The sequence below is a fragment of the Notolabrus celidotus genome, chromosome 10 (assembly GCF_009762535.1).
Source record: "Notolabrus celidotus isolate fNotCel1 chromosome 10, fNotCel1.pri, whole genome shotgun sequence".
NCBI classification, from domain to species: Eukaryota; Metazoa; Chordata; class Actinopteri; order Labriformes; family Labridae; genus Notolabrus; species Notolabrus celidotus.
In genome coordinates this window covers 30,890,199-30,912,187 of record NC_048281.1, presented here as the reverse complement: position 1 = coordinate 30,912,187, position 21,989 = coordinate 30,890,199, and the positions used below count along the sequence as shown (strand labels likewise).

Sequence of the window (21,989 nt, the reverse complement as noted above, 5' to 3'; positions counted from 1 at the left end):
CCGACCTTTGTGTTTATTAAGACAGCCTACAACTAGCATGCCTCCCTCCTAAGCTCCTTGTTAGCACACATTTGTGCAGGGAATGAAAAACGGAGGAGGGGTTGAGTTGTATTTTATACAGTCTATGGGCTGAACAAGCTCCGAGCTCTGACTCCTTGACAGACCGGATATTGTTACGTGACAAAAACACGGAAGTCTGAAACGGCTCGTTTCACACACATTTACAGAAAGGTGTAGAAATCAAAACAGGGGCAGAATGGATTTTTTTCATTCTCGGGGGGTTTGTAGACATGCCAGGGACACATATTTCAGGTAGAGAACCGTTAAAAAGTCCATTTTGCATGATATGTCACCTTTAAAACTTGAGGACATTTTTGACAAGTTCTGCTAGTTGCAGTCGTGTTATCCTGCTCTGTAACAGTGATATACATTCACACTTGGGACACCTTTTTGACTCTTGTTGTGGCCACTTGGCTCGCTCTTCTTCTCTGTTTCTGTGCTTAATGGCCGATTGCATAGAGCTGCATGCTGCAATCTGTAAGTGAAAGCAGTTAGTATCAGCTGTTTCACTGCATAAAATCATACTGTTGGAATCATAGACAATAACAAAATAATCCCTTAATCGGCTGATATTTTATTGGACCGATATTCATCATGTGCCTATTTGCAGTGTCTAATTCTGTCTGTATTTAGCCCTGTTTATCTCAATGGTGCCAAATAAACACACGGAACAGTGTAGAGTTACACATCCACTGAGACTATGCATTAATGTTTATCCCCTTATCCCCTGCTGGGTCAGAGGAGGTATGCCTGGTATGTTGAAGGCATGCTCTTTCTCTCACTAAGCTTTCTCTCAAACACACACATTTACCCCCCCAACACACACCCACACACACCTCCATCCTTTATCTTCCCCAAGTGGAATTACTGGTTCATTCAGCGGCTACTACTCCTGAGACAGCTGTGAATTCACTCACCTAATGTTACACTTGAGCATCCTTTGAGCGTGTGGGATGTACAGATTTTATTAGAACAGGCTTTAATTAGACCACTTGTTCTGCACTTCCAATGGTGGAGGCATCTCTCCTGTTATAGAGATCTGTGATCTGTGTCTTCTGATCCACTTAAACCTCTGTGATCGGTTTATGATAAAAGTAAATCTTCTCTGACAAATAGGAGACTTTTGATTTGTAGTGTGCTCTGCTTCTTCAGTTGCATTGGGAGTCTCTCACTTTTTGTTTGGCTCTTATTTTAGAGAAGATATTGCAGGCTGAGATAATAGACAGCCAACTGGCACAGAGACACAGATCTTCATGGGAGTTCTACAAGTAGGCATCCAAACTAGATAAAAACACAATTTCTCAATGTGCAGCCAACTTTATATCCACCTCACCTCACTGGACCACTTCTATCAGGCCTGTGCTGCTGCTTTATCCACACCTAGCAGGGAATTCACCTGTTTACATGACGCCCATTAACTACTAGCAACATACTCAGACATAGGAAGACAGACCGCACCTTCTAACCTGCAGTCAGGCTGCATTGTGCATTTGCATCCTTTTCTTTGGAACATAACGCTGTTGCGTTGTTTTACCCGGATACAGTGATGCTATTTTTTGATTGGCTGTTGGGTAGCTATATTTCTTTCTTTCTTTTTGATTAGCTGGTGGCAAGCTCATTCTGAACTCTACGGGAAACCCACTTGATTCCTACCTGTTCCACAGTTTAAGGAAAAGCGGCGCAACCTGGTTGGTGTTGTCCTAGTAATTGCTCTGCGGGAGAAATACAAAGTTTGGCGTGTGAGCGTGTGAACAGGTTGAAATGTGTGTGTCTCACGCCCAATGCGTGAGACTTGAGAGCCCTGTTTCTTCTGGTGTTGCTCATGTTAGTGAAAGTTAGCAACCATTGTTAAGGGGTTTTGACCAATCAGAATCAAGCATCTTACACAATCGAAAGATCAGTAAGAGGGCCGGGTGATAAACCATGAACATTTCCCTCCTGGAAACACAATGAATAGTGTGAATGTCTTAATAAAATCTATGTATGGGTGTATTTAGCTGTTAACCACCACTAGCCAACAGCTAATGCTTGCATTCAGCCACTGCCTAGCTAACAATGTGTGGTGGTTATGTTAGTAAACGCTAAAATTCGCCAGTACTTGGCTAAAAGCTAACTCCAGTGTTTTCATAAAGGTAGCCAATCAGTTATCAGATATCTAGTCTTACCTTGAATATGGCCGAATGTGTCTCTGTGTTTTGGTTATTCATTATCTTCTCATCAAGAAGATGGAACAATAACATGTTGTCAGATTTTCCTCAATTGTAAGGCATGCTTTATTGCAAAAAGCAAAGTAAAATAATCTTTCAGAAAACAGCATTTCATCTTTCCAAACTGGCGGTAAGCATGAGGACAGAGGAAAATGGCTTCTGTGTATACGATCAAAAGAGACTTTGAACCCTTCTCCTAATCTATTTATTGAAACAGTGGAGCCTTTGTGACTGAACGGGTGTTTAAATGTCCATATAAACTTCTTAAGCTACTCCTGCAGCATAATCCACTTTCCTTCTCTGTACAGTATGTTCACAATGTTTCTGTTTCATCCAAAGTATGGATAAGTCCTCATGCTGTCTTCTACTCTCCTATTGGTCAGACCTGTTCTTTCTCTGTTTACTTATAGGCATATTCGTTGGTCTAGATTCCTTCTATAATTGACTAATTTGTTCCCATGCACGGCCTTCTTCATGTAAACACAGCAGCAGACCGAGACAGCTATTTGGAACCACATGATGATGAAGTTTTCAGTTTCTTGTCCTTATTTTAACTGAATGCACGTCATGCTCTGTGTTTCTAAAAAGACAGCACAGTGTTAGAATAGTGAATGGGTTATAGAGGGAGGGGCTTGGTGTAGTAATGGATTAAAATGTTTTTATAGAAATGTGGAAACATCTTTGTTTGCCTTGTTTTCATTCTAGCTTTTGATATTCAGCACTAATTATAGTGTGGCCTTGGGGTGTCTGCTGCTATGCTGTTATAAATACAAGCATCGTTTTATTCACTCCTCCCTCTTTCTGACTTTCTTTCACTTTTAGGAAAACATGAATGCATTTACCAAATTTGCAATTCATCAAACGGTTGTTACTTCAGTTGAAATTACTTGTATTAACCTCAATGGGTGAAGGGAACACCAAAAGTTACATTTTATGGGAGCACAAGTGTCCAGAAAAAAAATATCCAAGCAGTTGTTGACATACTTAACTCCACTGGCTCTTTACGAAGATGGACGACATGTCTCCAACTCCTCCCATTGTACAAAAGCGAAGCCAAAGTGCTGCAATGGTCACTGACATATAGCCTTGGTGACGTCATTGGAAACCAGAGGCCGCACTGTAGATCAGCTTATGGAGCGACAGTATTGACGTCCCACCCTGTTAAATAGAGCACTCATTAAATTACTGTTACAGCAGAACAGGATCTTGTGTTGGTTTCAAGCTGACATCCAGGGTTTGAAAAGTTTAATGACTCGAGTTAGAGTTAATTATGACGATAACTCTGCTTCATCTCTGGGCAGAGTTTAGATGGACATTAATATTGATGGACATGGAGTTGATGCGGGCCTTTAGCCTCCTTGCTAACAGCTACAGTGTGCCCACCTGTCAGTCAAGTCGGTCATGCCCTTAATTTTGCAAAACTAATTCTAGCATCTTCAAAACTAATCAGTTCTAAAAAAAAATCACCCTCCAACAGTGTGTGAATAAAGAAATGAGCTATTCAGTCCAAAATCAGTTTTTGTACCCGACTGTAAACATGTTTAGTTTTGCAGTAAAGATGGACTTTTTTGAATGAGTGTTTATGTGGCTTCCTGGGCTTTTGGAGTCAGCCTCAAGTGGACACTCGAGGAACTGCAGTTTTTAGCTCTTACGCTTTGGCTTCATTTCTCAAGACTGAAGGTTGCTGCCATGCATTTGTCATCAGAGCTGTCAATCATGGGATTATACTTCTTGTTATTACCGCATCACGATATGAGAATCAGACATGAATAACCTGTTAAAACTAACCTAAATGAAAGAAACCATGCCTGAGAAAACTGATTGTCTTTTTCTTGGATTTCATGGTTTGATCCAAGTCCCTTCTGTTTACATGGAGGAGGCAGGCTTTATAACCTAAGCTACAACCAGACAGTGAGACCCTCAGATGTGTTGCTTTCACTTTTGGGGAGCTGTCATGTCATCCATTTTTACATACAGTCTGATTTGCCCAATTTATAGAAACCTTGACCTGTTGGTTTACCAGGATATCCAGAACACAAGGACATCAGGGCTCAATTTCAATGCAATCAATTTAATACTTTTTAAGTATCCGAGCCATCCTCTGATGATAATGAGAATCCAAATCAAATTGAAGCCCCATAGTTGTTGAGATATTTCCCTCTGGACCTTTCTAACAACACTGTGTTTCCCGTCACATGCTTTGATGCATTCTCAGTCTGTGTGTGTCGAATTGCCGCCCTGCATGGACATCACTTTGCTCAGTGATGACTATATCTTATCTGATCATGTGCCTTTATGTAAATCAAATTCAAACACACCCAACGTCTCATCAACAGTACATGACACGACCTTATACAGACATTTGTCATGTTTGACCAGCGTGATGATACAGAATTTGATTTTACAAGCTTGGCAATTTTCCTCTGAAAGCCTGGCGGCACTGTAAGCTTTCTGTTCCCACTTGCACATAATAAATCACCCCATGTTTTTTAAATTATCCCTGCTGGTTTGTCCACAACGAGGACCAGAACAACATGAGTTCAAGTTGTCAATGCTGCTGCAGGAAAACTAACAAACCCTGAGTGTTCAGTTATATCACACAGTCATCAAAGACAACAAACACTTCACAAGTCACTCCTGGAAGAAACCATTGGACCGCATGCTGTGAATATGATTTGAATAATAGACTCTTATCTTTATTGCAGTGGGAAAAGACGTTTCTCTGGCCTCTGTCTTTCACTTTGCATCCTAAGTGCCCGTGTATCTGAGTGTTATATAGCTTAACAGCGTCTCTTCCTTAGAAAAGTGGAATAAAGGGTGCGCAGTAATTGCTTCTAATTTACATAAAGGCTGTGAAATAAACAGCTTCTTATCTCAAGCTGTTTATTGGAGTCCTGAATGTGAAAATTAAAATCACTCTAACTGGACTTTACCTTTCATTTAACTTTCTGCTGCCGGACAAATTAACTTTTAGTCTCAAATTTCAATTGACTTAATTTACCTTTAGTTTTTTTTTCAATTGATTGTTATTGTTATTTATATTAAATAGATTTTTGGGGTGGAAAAAAAGCTGTCAAATTGTATGTATTTGGATTATATCAGTATATAATACAAAAACATTACCTAAAAGATGTCATGCATAACAGATTTTTTTATCAATTGGTGACACGGATCAGTTGTAGTTATGACTCAGTGAATATGATTTATAAACCGTTACATCAGTTACCATTCCCACTGCAAAGACAAAGAAAGAAGTACATGATAAATTAGCTGACTCACAAAAACAGTGTTTCACAATCTTAGCCACCACATCTGTAAAAGAGCCAGTTGTTGTTTTCACTTCAGCTTCATTTATCTAAATAGACAGCAGCTATCAGCAAGCTAGCTCCCTAACATGATCACTTTTTAAAGGCATTGCAAATTCATGCTCAAAAATATTGAGACAATGAATGTTCCTATTGTTATAATCAGCTCAGTGTTTACTTCTGTCATTGTATAATTAAGGTGAATTTATTGAGCTAAGCTAAGCTAGGCTAACTGCCTTCTGTGTGCATAGTCTGTCCATAGACGGAATAAAGAGATTGACGATATGACAGCTCCATAAAAGTGAAGCAGGAACTATTTGAGGCTCCCCCCTAGTGACTGGCTGCAGAATCGGTGTGTATCCATGCTCATGCAGCGGATGAACACAGGTCTACGAGGTGCGTCTGAAAATAGTGCCCAAAGAAAGGGGGTTTCTGGTGGCAAAGTCAAGAGCTGCAATTTTTTCTACTGATGCATTTGCACAGTGATGAGTGCCTGGACCATATTTTCTTGAATTTTCTCATTAAAGGGGAAGAGCTCACCGGCACTCATTGTGGCTAACAGGAGCACTAGTGTAATGTAACTCATACAACCCTACTTAAAAAAAACCCTGAAATATCCCTTTAAAGCCAACCTCCTCCATGTAAACAGATGGGACATGTGTTAGACTTTGAAATGGAAATAAAAGTCAAATATGTTGTTCTCAAAAATGGTTTCTGTCATGACAGTGAGTTCTTATAATGCAGATTCATGTGCATTCATGTTCATTTTTTCAGAAATTTAGTGTTTATATGTTTTTTGGTGCTAAAAAAAAAGGAGGTTGAAAAATGCAGCTTCTGGGGTATTCTTTGGCAGATAAGCAGAATAGATGTAATGTATGCCACATACATTTTGAGTGTCCATTTCAAACTTACTGAAGGATCTGTTCTATGTGGACTCTACTGACCGGAGGGATCTTTATTATCCATCCATCCATTATCTTGACCGCTTATCCCGTTGGGGGTCACGGGGGGCTGGAGCCTATCCCAGCTGGCTTCGGGCGGAAGGCAGGGTACACCCTGGACAGGTCGCCAACCTATCACAGGGCTAACACAGAGAGACAGACAACCATTCATGCACACACTCACACCTACGGGCAATTTAGAGTGATCAATCAACCTGAGCATGTTTTTGGATTGTGGGAGGAAGTTGGAGAACCCGGAGACAACCCACGCATGCACGGGGAGAACATGCAAACTCCACACAGAAAGGCACCCGCCCAGCCGGGGATTCGAACCAGGCACCTTCTAGCTGTGAGGCAACAGCGCTACCCACTGCACCACCGTGCAGCCGGATCTTTATCATTTGATTGGTAAATTGAATGAGCATTTCTGTTAGCTGAAGAGAGGTGTGATGTCACTACTGCAGCTTCACCTGTCAGATTTCATGGCATGTTATCATAACTCATAAATACATCACCAGTGCAATATGTCAGGATCCTTTGTGGGGATATTTTGGCTTCGATCTTTAAACTACTGGAGGACATGAAGGCATGTCGTCCATACTTATATACAGTCAAAGGTACGGTCATGACAGTGAGATGGATATTTTCCACTAACAATTGGCACAATAACTATTTACTCAGACCACCATGCATAATAATGCTAATAATTGCTGTAATAATGTCACGCTTTGTTTGAGTGTATTAGGCTTCTAATTTATTCATGTATGTATTCCCAAAGTATATATTTGAGAGAAACAGTGTTATTATTAATTCGTTTTTTCTTCAGTTTTTTTCTGCCAAGTCTCCTACAAAAATGATGCCACTGAAAATGTTGAGATGTGTGTTTCTGTTTGAATGCAACGCGAGTAGCAACAGTAAGGGAATGTGTTACTACAAGACAGGTTCTCCCAGGAGACACAAACTGTATCTCTCATTGTGGTTCATGAATCAGGTAGACTAGAGGACGCCTCCTCAGCCCACTGCTTTTCTCTCTATAGGCTCTTGGCTTCTCTGGTTACATGGTAAGTGTGTCAGAGGATATTTGAGGCATTGTTTTAAAGTATTTTCATTAGACTGTGCTTGTTTGGAGACATGAAGTAAGCTGCAGGGATCCCTTTAACTCCTGGCTTTGAAGAAATCTGTGCAGGGAGGGAATGTTCCTGCAGGTTGTCATTTTGAAGTGGATTGTGGTGAAGACTTGGCTTTTTAAAAAATTGATGTTTCCTCTCAGTCTTTTCAAAGCATTGGACGGAAATAGATTTGATTGCTTGGTGTTGACATCAAACAGTGTAACACACTGCCCTGCATCCTGTAGAGCCGGTGTTGAAACACGCTCTATATTTGGATGAATCTCAGGTTGGTCAGCGTCCCCTCTCTGTCTCTGTCTCTTCTCTTTTTGAAGCATGAGATGAAAAATTAAACATTCCTCTGCTTTTGTTTGTTGCTGGGGCTTGTCTTTCTTCTTCAAAGGCATGACTCATCAAATGACCTTTTAGTTCCCAGGAGTTCAGCAGCTCCTGTGAGGCATCAGGGCTGCTTGAAAGCATATGGAGCCCCTGGTTTGAAGTGGGACTCCAGAACTGTTTTCTATAAGCTAAACTCTTCGTCTCTTCGTCTTCACAGTTTTTGCTTGAACATTCATCTTTGTCTGTGCTTCATGCTTTTGATATGTCAGTAAGAAAACAGGCATGCTGGGGAAATTGTAGATGTTTAACCCTCAGTCCAGAATCAGATGCTTGGGTCAGTATCAAGGTTTGTGTCTTCAGTTGTTAGGAAGCAGAATCTAACTACATTTATCAGTTTGGACTCGTGTTTGTGCTCTTCTCTCTGTGCAATCACTATTTTCTGCTTCTGTCTTTTCTCAAACAGCACTGATATAATTTTATCACAGCAGGATTAAAGGGCAGGATGTAATGCTATAAGGCTCACTGCTAGATCCACAGATTTAAAGGTCTGTACCTGACTCTGAGGTGGGTTTTTTTTACCTGATTCGGATCTGGCTGCTAAAGAAACTGTTAAATCTCGGTCTCCTAGACTGACTATCAATCTGAGGATCTCCATCCGACTGTAATCATCTTCAGCTCTACAGGATGCTTTTGCATCTTTTGAAAGCTGTGAATACAAAAAAATGAAAAAAATCTCTGGTAAATCAGGAAAAAAAAAGACTTAATAATCATCTTTATTTATGTAACACTTTTTAAAACAGGGTTTCAAAGTGCTTTAAAAATGAGAAAGAAAATAAACATAAAAGAGAACTAGGAAGGAGGAAGACAGATAAAGGGGGAACAAATGTTGGACGAATAAAAACAACAAAGGTAAAAAAAAAAAAGCCAAAACAGCCAAAAAATCTGAAATCAGAAATATAAAATATAACAGTATTAAATAAAATGATAAAATCCTGCCAGTTATACTACCTGAAAAAGTATAAAAACCTTTGATTAAAACACGTTGGGGTGACATCTCCTGTAAAAGTATATCAATAAAAATGGGTTATGAAGTTACCAATCTGACTTCACATCATCAACACCAAAAGACCTTCCACAGTAATCCTTTTAAAGCAAAGTTTCAACACAGATGCAATGAAACCAGTGCATTTCATAGTTTTAAATGATTCAGTCACTGAGTTAAAAATATAACTATTATGGTTGACGCATGTCTGAAATACTCACCAAACTTTCTGGACCAGGAGTATGATAATAATAATAATTATAATAATAATAATACATTTTATTTATAAAAGCGCTTTAAAAGATTCTCCAAGCCCTTTACAGGAAAATAAAATTATACAATAGAAAAGCAAAAGAAAACAGTGCAAAAAAAAAAAAAGCAAAGAAGAGCAAGGCAGCAAAATAAAACAAAACAAGAAAAAAATCAATCAATTCTAGTTTAAAAGCCTTTGTAAATAGGTGTGTTTTGAGTCCGGATTTGAATGTATTGAGTGAGGGAGAGAATCTGAGGTGTTGGGGGAGAGAGTTCCAGAGGATGGGGGCAGCGACAGAGAAGGCCCTGTCCCCCCAGGTTCGGTGCTTGGGTTTGGTGAGAGGGGTGAGGAGGTTGGCGTTGGTGGAGCGGAGGTTGCGGGAGGGATTATATGGCTGCAGAAGGTCGGTGAGGTAGGAGGGAGCTAGATTGTGGAGGGCTTTGTAGGTGATGAGGAGGATCTTGTACTGTATTCTTGAGGGGATGGGAAGCCAATGGAGGTTCTGGAGGACTGGGGTGATGTGGTCTGTGGAGCGGGAGTGAGTGAGGAGGCGTGCAGCTGAGTTTTGTATGTATTGTAATTTGTTGAGGAGGGTGTTGGGTGTACCGTAGACGATGCTATTGCAATAATCGAGTCTTGAGGTGATGAAGGCGTGGATGAGAGTTTCTGGCTCAATCTTTCTGATGATCTTTCTGGCTCAAAAGAAAAACAGCCCTGACAGTGCTCCTGCAGGAGATTTCAAGCATGCATGTTGGTATACACTAAGACAAATGTGTGCTCATAGCTGTGTGTTGGCAATTCTCTCAAAGTCCTTTTTTTGCACAACACAACATTTAGCATGCATTTATTTAACATTATCATATACACACAGTAATTATTTATCATACCTGTGACAATATGAAGAGTCAAGAGTCTGAGGAGGTGCCAGAAGAGACAGAAAATGTCATCTCTTCAGTTCTGTTCATCTCTGTTAGCTTCTTGTTTTATTTACTGTATCTAACTGTTACAATGTTTATAAGAGACACACCACTGTGCAGGGGCCTCTAGTCATCGCTACCCTTTGATAGTTAATGCATGAAGTGGTACATGTGAGTACTGCAGAAGTCTCCACATGATTACTCTCTAATGAAAACTGAAAGCCTTTCATTGTATAAGTTAAATGTAATATACAGTGGAGTGCACTTCCCCTCAAAGATAACTCAGCGGTCTAATAATGGAGGTTTTATCGGATCGCCATCATGATAAGAACATATTAAATACACTAAACTAAACCTGCCCTTGGTCGGTACGGTGTGATCCTCAGGTTTTTCCCTGCTTTAATTCAGCAGCTGACAGCTTTCGAGGTAAAACCCACCAACAAATAACCGCAGGCCCTCACGTGAGAGACTTTCAGCCTCTTGTACACATTGCTCTGCAGAATGAAGCTGGCTTTGGGCTGCTCACAGTAATCAGCATGAAGCACATGACCTGCATTTGTCCTTAACACACAAAGAGCCCCAGTGTGCTAACCAAGGGGGCTGTACACTTGTAATCAATGTAACAATCTAATTAGGAGAAAAAAGTAAAAATGGGACTTACCAAAGGGCAGAACACACAGAGGCCTGTTTATTTCTGTCACTGGCTTTTGCTGAAAATAAAGTTTATGGTTTCCTCGAGGCAGTTCCTCCAGAGATTTGTTGTCTTGTGATGGCAGTAATTAGCATTTCACAATTCAAAAAACTATCTGATGTAACTATTAGGAGGTTTAACTTATTCCCACAATATTAATGCAAAGAGTGGTGAAGGAATCAGTACACCTGTTCTCATTTGTTTGAATACAGGTATGACTCCAACAAGCTCCACCAGTTAAAACTACAACACTCACTGAACGTTCATCAAGAGGAAACTGATTCATGAAGCTGTTTCTGGGGAGCAAAGCTTGGTCTGAAGGCTGATTTATACTTCTGCGTCTCCCCTATGCAGCAGGGGCTGACGCAGACATGAGCACCACATACTTGTGCGTCGATGTGTCCGTGTCGCGCAGCAATTCTCCACCGAAACGCCTGAGGGCAGTGTGGTCTCTCTGATAGCCGGCCGTCTGCTTCCGGTCCCGCTACGATCTCTGTTTACTTTTCCACAGAGATTCAGAGCGTGTTATGTTAATCTACAGCTGATACATGTTGCTGTTTATCATACAGACATGATTAAATGAAGAATAGAGAGGAGGAGATGAAATACACGGCCGATGTGCGGCCGATGTCCGGGATCCCGGTAGTGCTGTAAATGCGGGAAAGACAAAGCCGCCGAGCGGACCAATCACAGAGCTTGCGGTCCGCGTCGGCTCTACGGGGAGTTACATTTTGGAGGAGGTGCACGTCAGCTTCGTGCGTAGGCCTCGGCGTAGGTACGGGAGCTACGCGGACCCCCGGCGTAGGGTACGCCGTCGATTCAACGCAGAAGTATAAATCAGCCTTTAGAGTTAATACGTTGTGATGAGTATAAAAATCCATGACACTGACTTACCTAGAGGCTGAACCACAATGCATCTACACACCCTGACCTTCTTTAAGTAAACTGAAGCTCCAGTCAGAGATGTCAGGTGTCACAGAGGTTGTAAGGAACTTTCTCTGTTAACTCAGGCTGTTTCAAACTCTGTGCACAAGTAGCAATATCAATTTTATTTATAAAGCACATTTCATTACACGTAAGCTCAATGTGCTTTACATGGAGAATTAAAAACATAAAAACATTTGTTTTAAATAAATAGAATAAATAAAAACAGAAAAACAATAGATCCACCCAACATACATCAGACACAGCAATCAAACAAACAGAAAGTTTGAGAAAATAATTATGAAGTACTAACAGTTTGCTTCAGTCACTCTGTTTTGAGAAGTGAGGATGAATATATAAAAGTTACTGTAGTTAAAAACAACAACACCACTTACTGCTACAGATAAGAGAAGAGAAGGATGCAGCAGGAAATTGTGTTGACTTGTAAATAATTTATTGATTGTCGTAAACAGGATACACTGAGTTCTTCCTGTTTATGACAACTAAACACAGCACAGCTCTGATACATGAACAATAATAGACATGATATCTACTTAGGGCTATGATCAGTAACTACATATAGGACGTACACTTTCACCTCATGAAAAATACGTGGAATAATTTTGGGATAGGATATTTGGAGCAAGCATCAAATGACGATCTGTTGTCCTTTCATGCTGTGATTGACCTTGAAACGTACAGATAATCTGCTGAAATTTAAAGGATTCATTTTGCCTGAAGTGATTAGATCAAGAGGGTTGGATTATATTCATCACTGACTGAATGCTGCTGTGAGGAGTTATTTATACAGTAAATATTACATGGTACAGAACAGATTATGGACAATAAGTTAATAAACTTAAGATAGAGCCAAAGGCTTCGATTGATATAACGTCTGACCATTTAAATCCTTCTGGAGTGTACTCCTTGCAGAGGGGGAACGGTCTTTTCCCTAACTCAGTACGAACACAAGGAACACACAGTTGGAAAATATCACCAAAATGCAAGGCATAATGGATTTTAGTTCTTTGAAGATCACGAACAAAAGTACGATGGAACTAAGCCAAGAAGAGTTTTGAAAATTAGACGCAGCCAGTGTGTCACACTCAAAGGTAGCCAGTCAGATTTAATATACAGTTCACAATGGTGAGTGAGACATGTGCAAATGTTGGTAGTTTGTGAAAAGATCTAGGCCTATAGATTTTCCACGAGAAATTACAATCAATGGGATGATTTCTGGAAACTGATTTGAGTTTGAGAATAACATCAGTTTGGTTTTATCTGCGTTCAAGACCAGTTTTCAATTCAGCAGACAAGACTGAACAACATTGAAGGCCCTCTGTCAAAAATCAAAAGCCTGAGTAGTTTGACAGACAAGCAAAGGAAAGAGCAAAACATAAAAACACAAATGATGAAATAATCCAAACAATTTAAGAACCCAACCAACTTCAAGTAACTTAACCCAAACAGCATCAGAAACCAAGCAACACAAGAACCCAATGATAAGTACCAAGACCATGAGGACCCTGTTAGAAATAGAAACAGTTTGTTTTTAAAGTTAAGAGACCAAGTGAGGAATGAACGACTAAAACACAAAACAAGTAAAAGAAATGAGTCACTTGTTTCATGACCATAAATCAGCTGTGTTGATGTTGAGATTCATCCAGCAGATTTCTTTAAAAAGAGACCACATGACTGTTTTTCTGTGACTCTGATGTGTTCATGATGTTGGGAACTGTCCTCCAGTTGATTGTTTGTTCGGTCCCTGCTCCTGCAGTGGCCTCCATTAATCAGATGATATCAGAAAGAAGGAAACAGAGAGGAGTAGAGTACCTGTGGGAGTAACGTTAGGCAAACAGCGTTTATTTACCTCCATTGTTACATCACATCTCTCTCCTCTGTGGGAATTTAACCTTCGTTTATCCTCCTTTTGTTTGTGTTTTCTCTCACAGAGATGTGGTCATTTGGGGACTTTGAGTTGAACTCATGTCGTTGTCACTCTTTTATAGGTAAATAACTTGTTTGAGAGCACTTCATTGTTTTAAAGCTCAGCTGGTTTTGAATGGTATGAAAATGAGTCAGCTAGAGAGCGATGAGAGCAAAACAATAGGTCTGAATCACCGAGGGAAATGACAGATTGTCTTGATTTAAACTCTGGATGACATGAGTTGAGCACTGCAGGATAGAATCAGCAGTCATTGTGTGTTATCCTCTGCAGGTATGTGCTAATAGATCTCTGTGTTTTTACTCTGGAGGATCATCTCTGTGTTATTTCTGCTCACTTCTTCTGCTGCTGTGAGGAAAAGCCCGTAGGTTTCCAAATAAGGCCCGAGTGAGCTCCGGCAGTATTAATAGAATAAGCCTGCTGCTGCTGGGGAATATTTGTATTGACCTGTTGAAAGCCTTTATCTGATGCATGCCGTTTCCATGGCAGCGTGGGGGCGGGATGCTACGCGGCTGCTGCGGTTGGAGCTCCATGTGCAGCTGAAGCCGGCTGGGTAAGGCTGAAGGAGGCAGGGACTCACCTTTTGAACCTTTTAAACGTCTCATTTGGACACTTTCCAGGTGATTTAAAGTACCAGCTACTTGAGTTTTTAATAGAGGACTCACAGATCTTTACACTATACCACACAGACTGCTGGACTCTGGTGTGTATCAGGCAGCAATCCTCCCTCTGAGTAAAAAAAAATACATCCCTCTCTGCTGGTTAGAGGCTTCAAACATATCTATGAAGCTAACAGTCCCCTCATAAAACTAACTGATTTCACTTTAGTCCTTTAGCAGATCTTTACCTTTATGGATGTTTTCTCCTTGAATATTAGGGCTGCACAACATAGGAAAATACACTACCAGGAAAACACCTTCTCATTCAAGGGTTTGTATTTATTTTAATTACTTGAAACACTGTAGATTAATACTGAAGACATCAAAACTATGAAAGAACATATATGGAATTATTTAATCAACAAAAAAGTGTTAAACAAATCAGAATATGTTTTATATTTTAGATTCTGTAAAGTAGCCCCCTTTTTCCTTCATGACAGCTTTGCACACTCTTGGTATTCTCTCAGTCTGCTTCATGAAGTGGTCTGCTGGAATGGTTTCTAATTAACATGAGTCTTGTCAAGAGTTCATTTGTAGAATGACTTGCCTTCTTAATGTGTTTGAGACCATTAGTTGTGTTGTTCAGAGGTAGGGTTAGTACACAGTGGATAGCCCTATTTGACTACTGTTGTAATCCAGATTATGGCAAAACCAGATTACATCATAGTTTTGATGTCTTCAGTTTTAAACTACGAAAATAATTAGAATAAATAAAAACCTTTGAATGAGAAGGTGTGTCCAAACTTTTGATAGGTAGTTTATATGATGGCAATATTGAAGAGTGGATTTAAGCTCTACTGTTTTTGGCTTTGCCACAATGCAGGTGTGGGCTGCACGATGTTGCAGTGGCTAGCATTCTCAGCAAGAAGGTTTGAATCCTGGTCATGTGCCTTTCAGTCTGGGGTTTGTTCTTTCTGTGCGTGCTTTTGTTCTCTGAAGGTACACCGGCTTCCTCCCACTGTCCAAAGGTTGATTAGTGACTCTAAATTTCTGAAGGTGTGAGTGTGTGCATGGTTGGGTGTTGATGGACTGGCGACCTGTCCAGGGTGTCAATGCCTCTCACGCTCCATTCCCTCTGCGGTAAAGATAATGGATGGACAGTACTCATGTTTGCAACATGTCCTTCTGAATCAAAATAAATCCAAGCTATTTTTTCACCACTCAATTAGCATTAGTTGATCTTAGGGCAGCAGATAGCTAGCTTGAGCTTTATTTGACTGCATCAAAGACCTGGCCTTTGTACCCAGGCCTTCATCTCATGTGTTATCATGTTGGGTTTGAAAGCTTCCTTTGTTTCCTGTTCCTTGTGATAAAGTCAGACTACTCTGACGTGTTGATTGCTGATTCTCACACTGACAAAACGTTTTGTTGTGCAGACCTTCAAATACATTGTTCATTGAATGTCACAGAAATGTCAGTTCTTCAAAAATAACAAACTGTTCAGCACTGAGGCTTAAAACCTGCATGTGTAATTTTAACATTTTAGTATGTTAAATAAGGACAAGTGCTCAAATTTCTGCAGAGAACTCCAGCTGCCTGTAATGCATCCTCTTGTGCTGAGAGGATTGTCCTCGCTGGACTCTGACAGATCACTTCTGTTTGAGGCCTTTGCTGTCTCTCTCTGATTGAGAGCTTATTATTCAAACAGTAGATTCAGCTCTTCAGCTACAGGTGGCTGCATTCAGGGTAATGAATCTCTTTGAACCTCTAAACCTGTTAACTGAATGAGATATTAGAATAAAGTTCCTCTGCACTCATGTAAATGTTTTTGAAGTCACATAAAAAAGATTGATTTAAAAACTACTACTGCATCTTTAATGCCATGAGACTCTTTTTCTCTGGTAATCAGTCTTTATGAGCGTTTCCTCAAAGCTCCACATCAGTGCCTCCTTGATACTTTGATTCAAAGCTTTATTTTAGTCGGTACGTTGAAGAATCCAACACATTCATACAGGTGTTAGTGTTGTTTTTATAATCTGATAAACTGTTCAGATGACATCTTTCTAAAACTACTCTTTAACACCTAAACCTTCACCTTCTCAACGCACTTGTGGTGTTTTCAGATCTGCAAAGATTGATACTCAAACAGGTTGCTTCTTCACAAATGTTGCTTTAATTCTTTTCTCTACAATGAATGGTCAGGGGCGCTGGTGGCCTAGCGGTCTAAGCGCCCCACATACAGAGGCTACAGTCCTCGTCGTTGGAGATGGTCGCCGGTTCGATTCCCTGCCGGTCGACCATCTCCTGCCTGACCTCCCCGACTCTCTACTCCCCACATTTCCTGTCTCTTTTCAGCTGTCCTATAAAATAAAGCCAAAAAAGCTAAAGAAACCCCTAACTTTACAATGAATGGTTAGCTCCTTAACCTCTCTGTTATGTTCATATCAGCAATAATATTCCTGGGTCAACTTTTAGTCACCTCACCAGTAGGTCACTCAGGGCTTCTGACCAGGGCTTGCTGGTTGTCCCTCGAGCTCGTCTAAGAACAAAAGGTGACCGTGCTTTTGAAGTGGTGGCACCAACATCGTGGAACGCTCTTCCTGTAAATATTCGTTCAGCTGTGTCTGTTGTCACTTTTAAAAAACTCTTAAAGACACATTTATTTAAACAGGCCTTTGGCTCACCCTGTACAGACTAATGTTTTAATTATGCTATTGTCTGCTTCTTTTAATGTTTTGAATATTTTTCTGTGAAGCACTTTGTGACTTTATTCTATGAAAGGTGCTATACTAAATAAAATTTACTTACTTACTTACTTGCTTGCTTGCTTATTTACTCACTTACTCACTTACTTACTTACTGACTTACTTACTTCCTTACTTACTTACTTACTTCCTTACTTACTTCCTTACTTACTTACTTACTTCCTTACTTACTTACTAACTTACTCACTTACTTACGTACTTACTTACTTACTTACTTACTTGCTTGCTTGATTGCTTTCTTACTTACTTACTTACTTACTTACTTACTTCCTTGCTTGTTTGCTTGCTTGCTTACTTACTTTCTTGCTTACTTCCTTACTTCCTTACTTACTTACTTACTTGCTTGCTTTCTTACTTACTTACTTACTTACGTACTTACTTACTTCCTTCCTTGCTTGCTTGCTTGCTTGCTTCCTTCCTTGCTTGCTTGCTTTCTTACTTACTTACTTACTTACTTACTTACTCACTCACTCACTCACTTACTTACTTACTTACTTACTTACTTCCTTGCTTGCTTGCTTGCTTGCTTCCTTGCTTGCTTGCTTGCTTTCTTACTTACTTACTTGCTTGCTTGCTTGCTTTCTTACTTACTTACTTACTTACTTACTTACTTACTTACTTACTTACTTACTTACTTACTTACTGTCAGAACCCAAAAAATCCCAATACATTTTTTTTAGCCTTATCATTAACTCCATTACTAACCATTTAAATCAATATTTAGTGCAATGGTGTTCTGTAACTCTCACAGATCATGGTTCAATGAGGATAACTCACTTGTTTTTCATGTGCGTGTTGTGATTGGGGTGAAATATGTCACACAGTTGCAAAGAAACAATTAGTATTTGACACCTCATTGACCCCTTTTAGCCTCTCTGTTGTCAAGTTGACCCACAAACCGTATCTATGTAATACAAACATGCAGGAGGGGTTGCAAATATGTTAAATTAACCATTTTTATTTTATATGTTGATTACGCTAATTGAGCCAAGCAGAAGAAGTTTCATATCGAAAAAGTACTTTTAACGATTTAAAAAAATAATGATTTAACTTTGAAATGGGTCAATCTGACCCTGAACGTAACAGGAGGGTTTAAAGTCAGTGTGTCCGAAATGTTCTTTGGTAAGAATAGCACTGTTGGAGTAAATGTTGAACCAGCCAAAGTAAAGAGGATAATTTATCCCAAACGTGGTCCTATCAGGCCACTGTGAAGTAAACTCAGCTTGTATTTATCCAGAGAGTCATTAGTCTTGTGTGGTTCAGCTCAGGTCGCTCAAACAGTTAGATAAGACGTCCAAATAGCAGACAGAGAGAGTCAGCTTTTCTAAATAACCTCACTCTCTTTGTCTCACACCTAATTTCTTTGATTTCCTCAGTCATGCATCGCTTTCCGTCCGTCTTCCGGCAGCTGCTCCTCCCTCTGAGCGTGCTCGGTTTCTGCATGGAGACCCGCTGAGGGGTTTTTGACTCGATAAAGACGTGCTGTGTTTGTTCAGTTTGTTCCGGCAACAGAGAGGCCCGTGGTGTGAATGTGATTCAGCTGGCTGATTCAGCCCATTAAATGGCTCTGTGAAAAGAAGGAGCTGCTGGCTGCCAGTCCCAGGACTCACTGTATGCCTGGCACTGAATGGAAACAATGTCTTTTTAGCTCCGGTGCCTTGGACACATGACAGCATGCAAGCTGTTTGATAGGTGGAAACCTGGACCGGGGCCATGAAACCTGGAGGTTTTCTGATGTGCTGCAAATTAGAAATTCAAGTTTTAGTCGGGTACACACATGCAAGTGTGCAGCAACAAAGGGTTTCCCACAAAATGCCAACCCCCCCTCGTTGACAGCCAATTGTTCCACCAGCTTCTGTAATTCAGTCAGAACATTTATATGCACACAGGGAAGTCGAGCATTTACGGAAATAGCACAGTTTGGTCAACCAACCTTATCATTCCACACACCTTACCGGAGTTATGACACAATCTGTTGCTTCCTGATTTTCTGTTTGTGTCTGTCTGCAATGGGAGGTGCACATTTAGTGGACTGAATGAAAGCTGGAAAGATGTAGTGCCACTAGCTCTGGTTTTCTGTTTTCTGATGACAGATGCTCGTAGTTCTGCACAGTTTGTCAACATTTTCATCTACAAAGTGGAGATGAAGTTGTATGCAGGCCGTGTCTGCTGAAAAAGGCTTCAACCACTTAACTGGAGCTATGCTGAACTAGCACAGACATGTAAACGGTAGCCTACAAGGAGGACTGAAGGCTGGTGGTGCTAGCTCTGCTACCTGCAGACTCTGTGATCCCGTGTTTAGCTGGAGAAATCAGAGAAGTAGTGCTGAATGAATATTGACTGTTTTGTGAGTGTTTTCTTACTTTCAGATCAGTCAGTTAGTCAGAATTTAACTTTTTATATCAACTAAAAGGGAAATAAGCCACTTTGGAACATCCCTAGCTGATATAGAGCTAATAATAATAATAATAAATGTTATTTCTGAAGTGCTTTTCAAGAACTCAAAGACACTGTACAATTTTAGTATCAATACAAGCAAGGAACACAAATTCAATTCAATTCAATTCAAAACCTTTATTTATTCTCGAAAAGACATTGAGGTTTCCCTCATTTCCAATGTCGTCGAGTTCACAGGCACATTAGAAACAATGCACAAACACAATCATTCACAAAATAATCTATGAATTAAAACAGATACATTTTGAGACACAGTGGTCTGAGATCAAAGTCTTAAACTCTGCAAAAGAGGGAATGTATGTCAGCTTTAAAGTCTGTTGGAGGGTATTCCATGATTTAGGGGCATCAATGGAAAATGCTGATCGACCCAGTTCAGTGTTAACTGGGGGGACTTTCAAAATGAGCCAATCAGAAGAGCGAGTCCCAATCAAACAAAACAAAACAACAGTACAATCACAAATTAAAAACTGACTTAAAAAGGTGAGTTTTTAATAGAGACTTGAAAGCTGAAGGGTCAGAGCAGTTTTGGATATGAGTGGAGAGAGAGTTCCAGAGGGTGGGGGGCGGCTCTGGAGAAGGCTCTGTCCCCCCAGGTTCGGTGCTTGGTTCTGTGAGGTGGGGACAGGAGGTTGGCATGTGAGGAACGCAGGTTACGGGAAGGAGTGTGATTGGTGGAGGAGGTCAGTGAGGTAGGAAGGGGCCTGGTGGTGGAGGAGGAGGATTTTAAACTGTATGCAGTAGGTAGGGGACGGGCAGCCAATGAAGATGTTGGAGGACGGGGGTGATGTGGTCACGGGAGCTGGTGCAGGTGAGGAGGCATGCAGCAGAGTTCTGAATGTATTGCAGTTTATGGAGGACTTTGGAAGATGTGCCGTAAAGGATGCTGTTACAGTAATCTAAACGGGATGTGATGAATGCGTGGAAGCAGAGAAAGAGAGGAATGGATGGAGGCGGGCGGGCGATGTTTCTGAGGTGGTAGAAGGCCGTTTTAGTGAGCTGGGTGATGCAGCAGTAAAGTGGGCGTGGCTCAGTGGCCCTCAGTGCCTGTCAGGCTCCTGCAGGCTTTGTGTAATCCGTGCAAACTTCATCTATTTTCTGTCCACAATCTTTGAACAGGAGGGAGAAAATAGCTTATAGACAGACAACAAATGTTTGTAGAAGGATTTGGCGCTCAATATTTGAGCAGCACAAATTTTACGTCTGGACATGGATTCTCCATTTTAACATGATTTGCTGTCCCTCTTTTTTTCCCACAGATAGTGTCCAACGTGCTGATTTTCTCTTGCACAAACATCGTGGGAGTGTGCACCCATTACCCCGCCGAGGGCTCCCAGAGGCAGGCCTTCCAGGAGACCAGGGAATGCATCCAGGCTCGCCTCCACTCGCAGAGAGAGAACCAGCAGCAGGTGAGAGGGAGCAGGACTTTATGGTGGACATATGGATCTGAAAAGATGGGTGATTAGAGCTCATGAAACTGTATTTAAATGAATGATTTTGTATGAAACACCCACCTCCTGTAAGATAGCTATGAAAAGGGTTTACAGTAGCTTGCTCCCTTGTGAAAGTCATCAGGTGTGAAATGTTCAGCTTTTTATCAGATTTGTGAGACAAAGGAAAAATCAAATCAGGGTTTGACCCCGGGCAGAACAGGATCAAGCTTTTTATTCCTGTTTGTTAGAGTGTTGTCTCACAGAATAGATGACTGCAATGAGTCCAATGTTTTATTTCTGACCAAAGAGAACAAGCTGATGTTTTTGTTTTGTATTGCAGGTTTAAGCAGAAGTTTCCTACAGGGAAATACGTTATTTCTTTAGCATCATTTTAAGCATTAAGTCTGAATTTCCTCAAAATAAAACATTTAAAAAGAAACATTTTAGATTTAAACTCAGGACGATTAAAAATAAATAAATAAAGTTAGAATTTTTTTTAGAATATAGTTGAAACTGATTTTTTGATTAAATCCTGGCTAAAATCAACCCAATCATGTACTAATCACACTTTAAATATAATTAACTTCATAGGGTTAGGGTTAGGGTTAACTTATGCACAGCTGGTGCAACAGGCTGCAGGTGTGTTTGCTAACACAGTAACATCCTGTAATCAACAGCCCAACTAACTTTGGCATGTCACTTACTTTTCTGTGTTTGTCCTGGACAGACATTTGGTAAAGTTTGAGCGTGTCTCTGTCTTCTCCTCGATGGTTCCTTTAAATATTGAACACGTTGCTCTGCTCTTCCTTGCAGCAATAACATCTTTGAACGCAGAACACAAGATTTGTAGCGTCTCTTAAGACATCCTGGCAGGAACTGTAGCTGAACAAGACAACACACAAATGCACAGCTCTTACTCTGAACTGAAGAACACCTTAAATAAAAAATCAAACTTAAAACAGTTTATAATCAATAAATAAGTCTGAGTCCTCCTCTCCATCTCTGGAG

The 21,989-nt window shown here is 40.5% G+C and overlaps 1 protein-coding gene across 1 annotated transcript in view; it reads left to right on the top strand.

The window, feature by feature from the left end:
* Positions 1-21,989, top strand: part of adcy5 (adenylate cyclase 5) — a 113,335-nt gene that overhangs the window by 41,860 nt on the left and 49,486 nt on the right. The window contains exon 2 of the mRNA XM_034694414.1: positions 20,808-20,957. Within this exon, the coding sequence (XP_034550305.1) occupies positions 20,808-20,957 (150 nt within the window). The remainder of the gene's footprint in view (positions 1-20,807; positions 20,958-21,989) is intronic.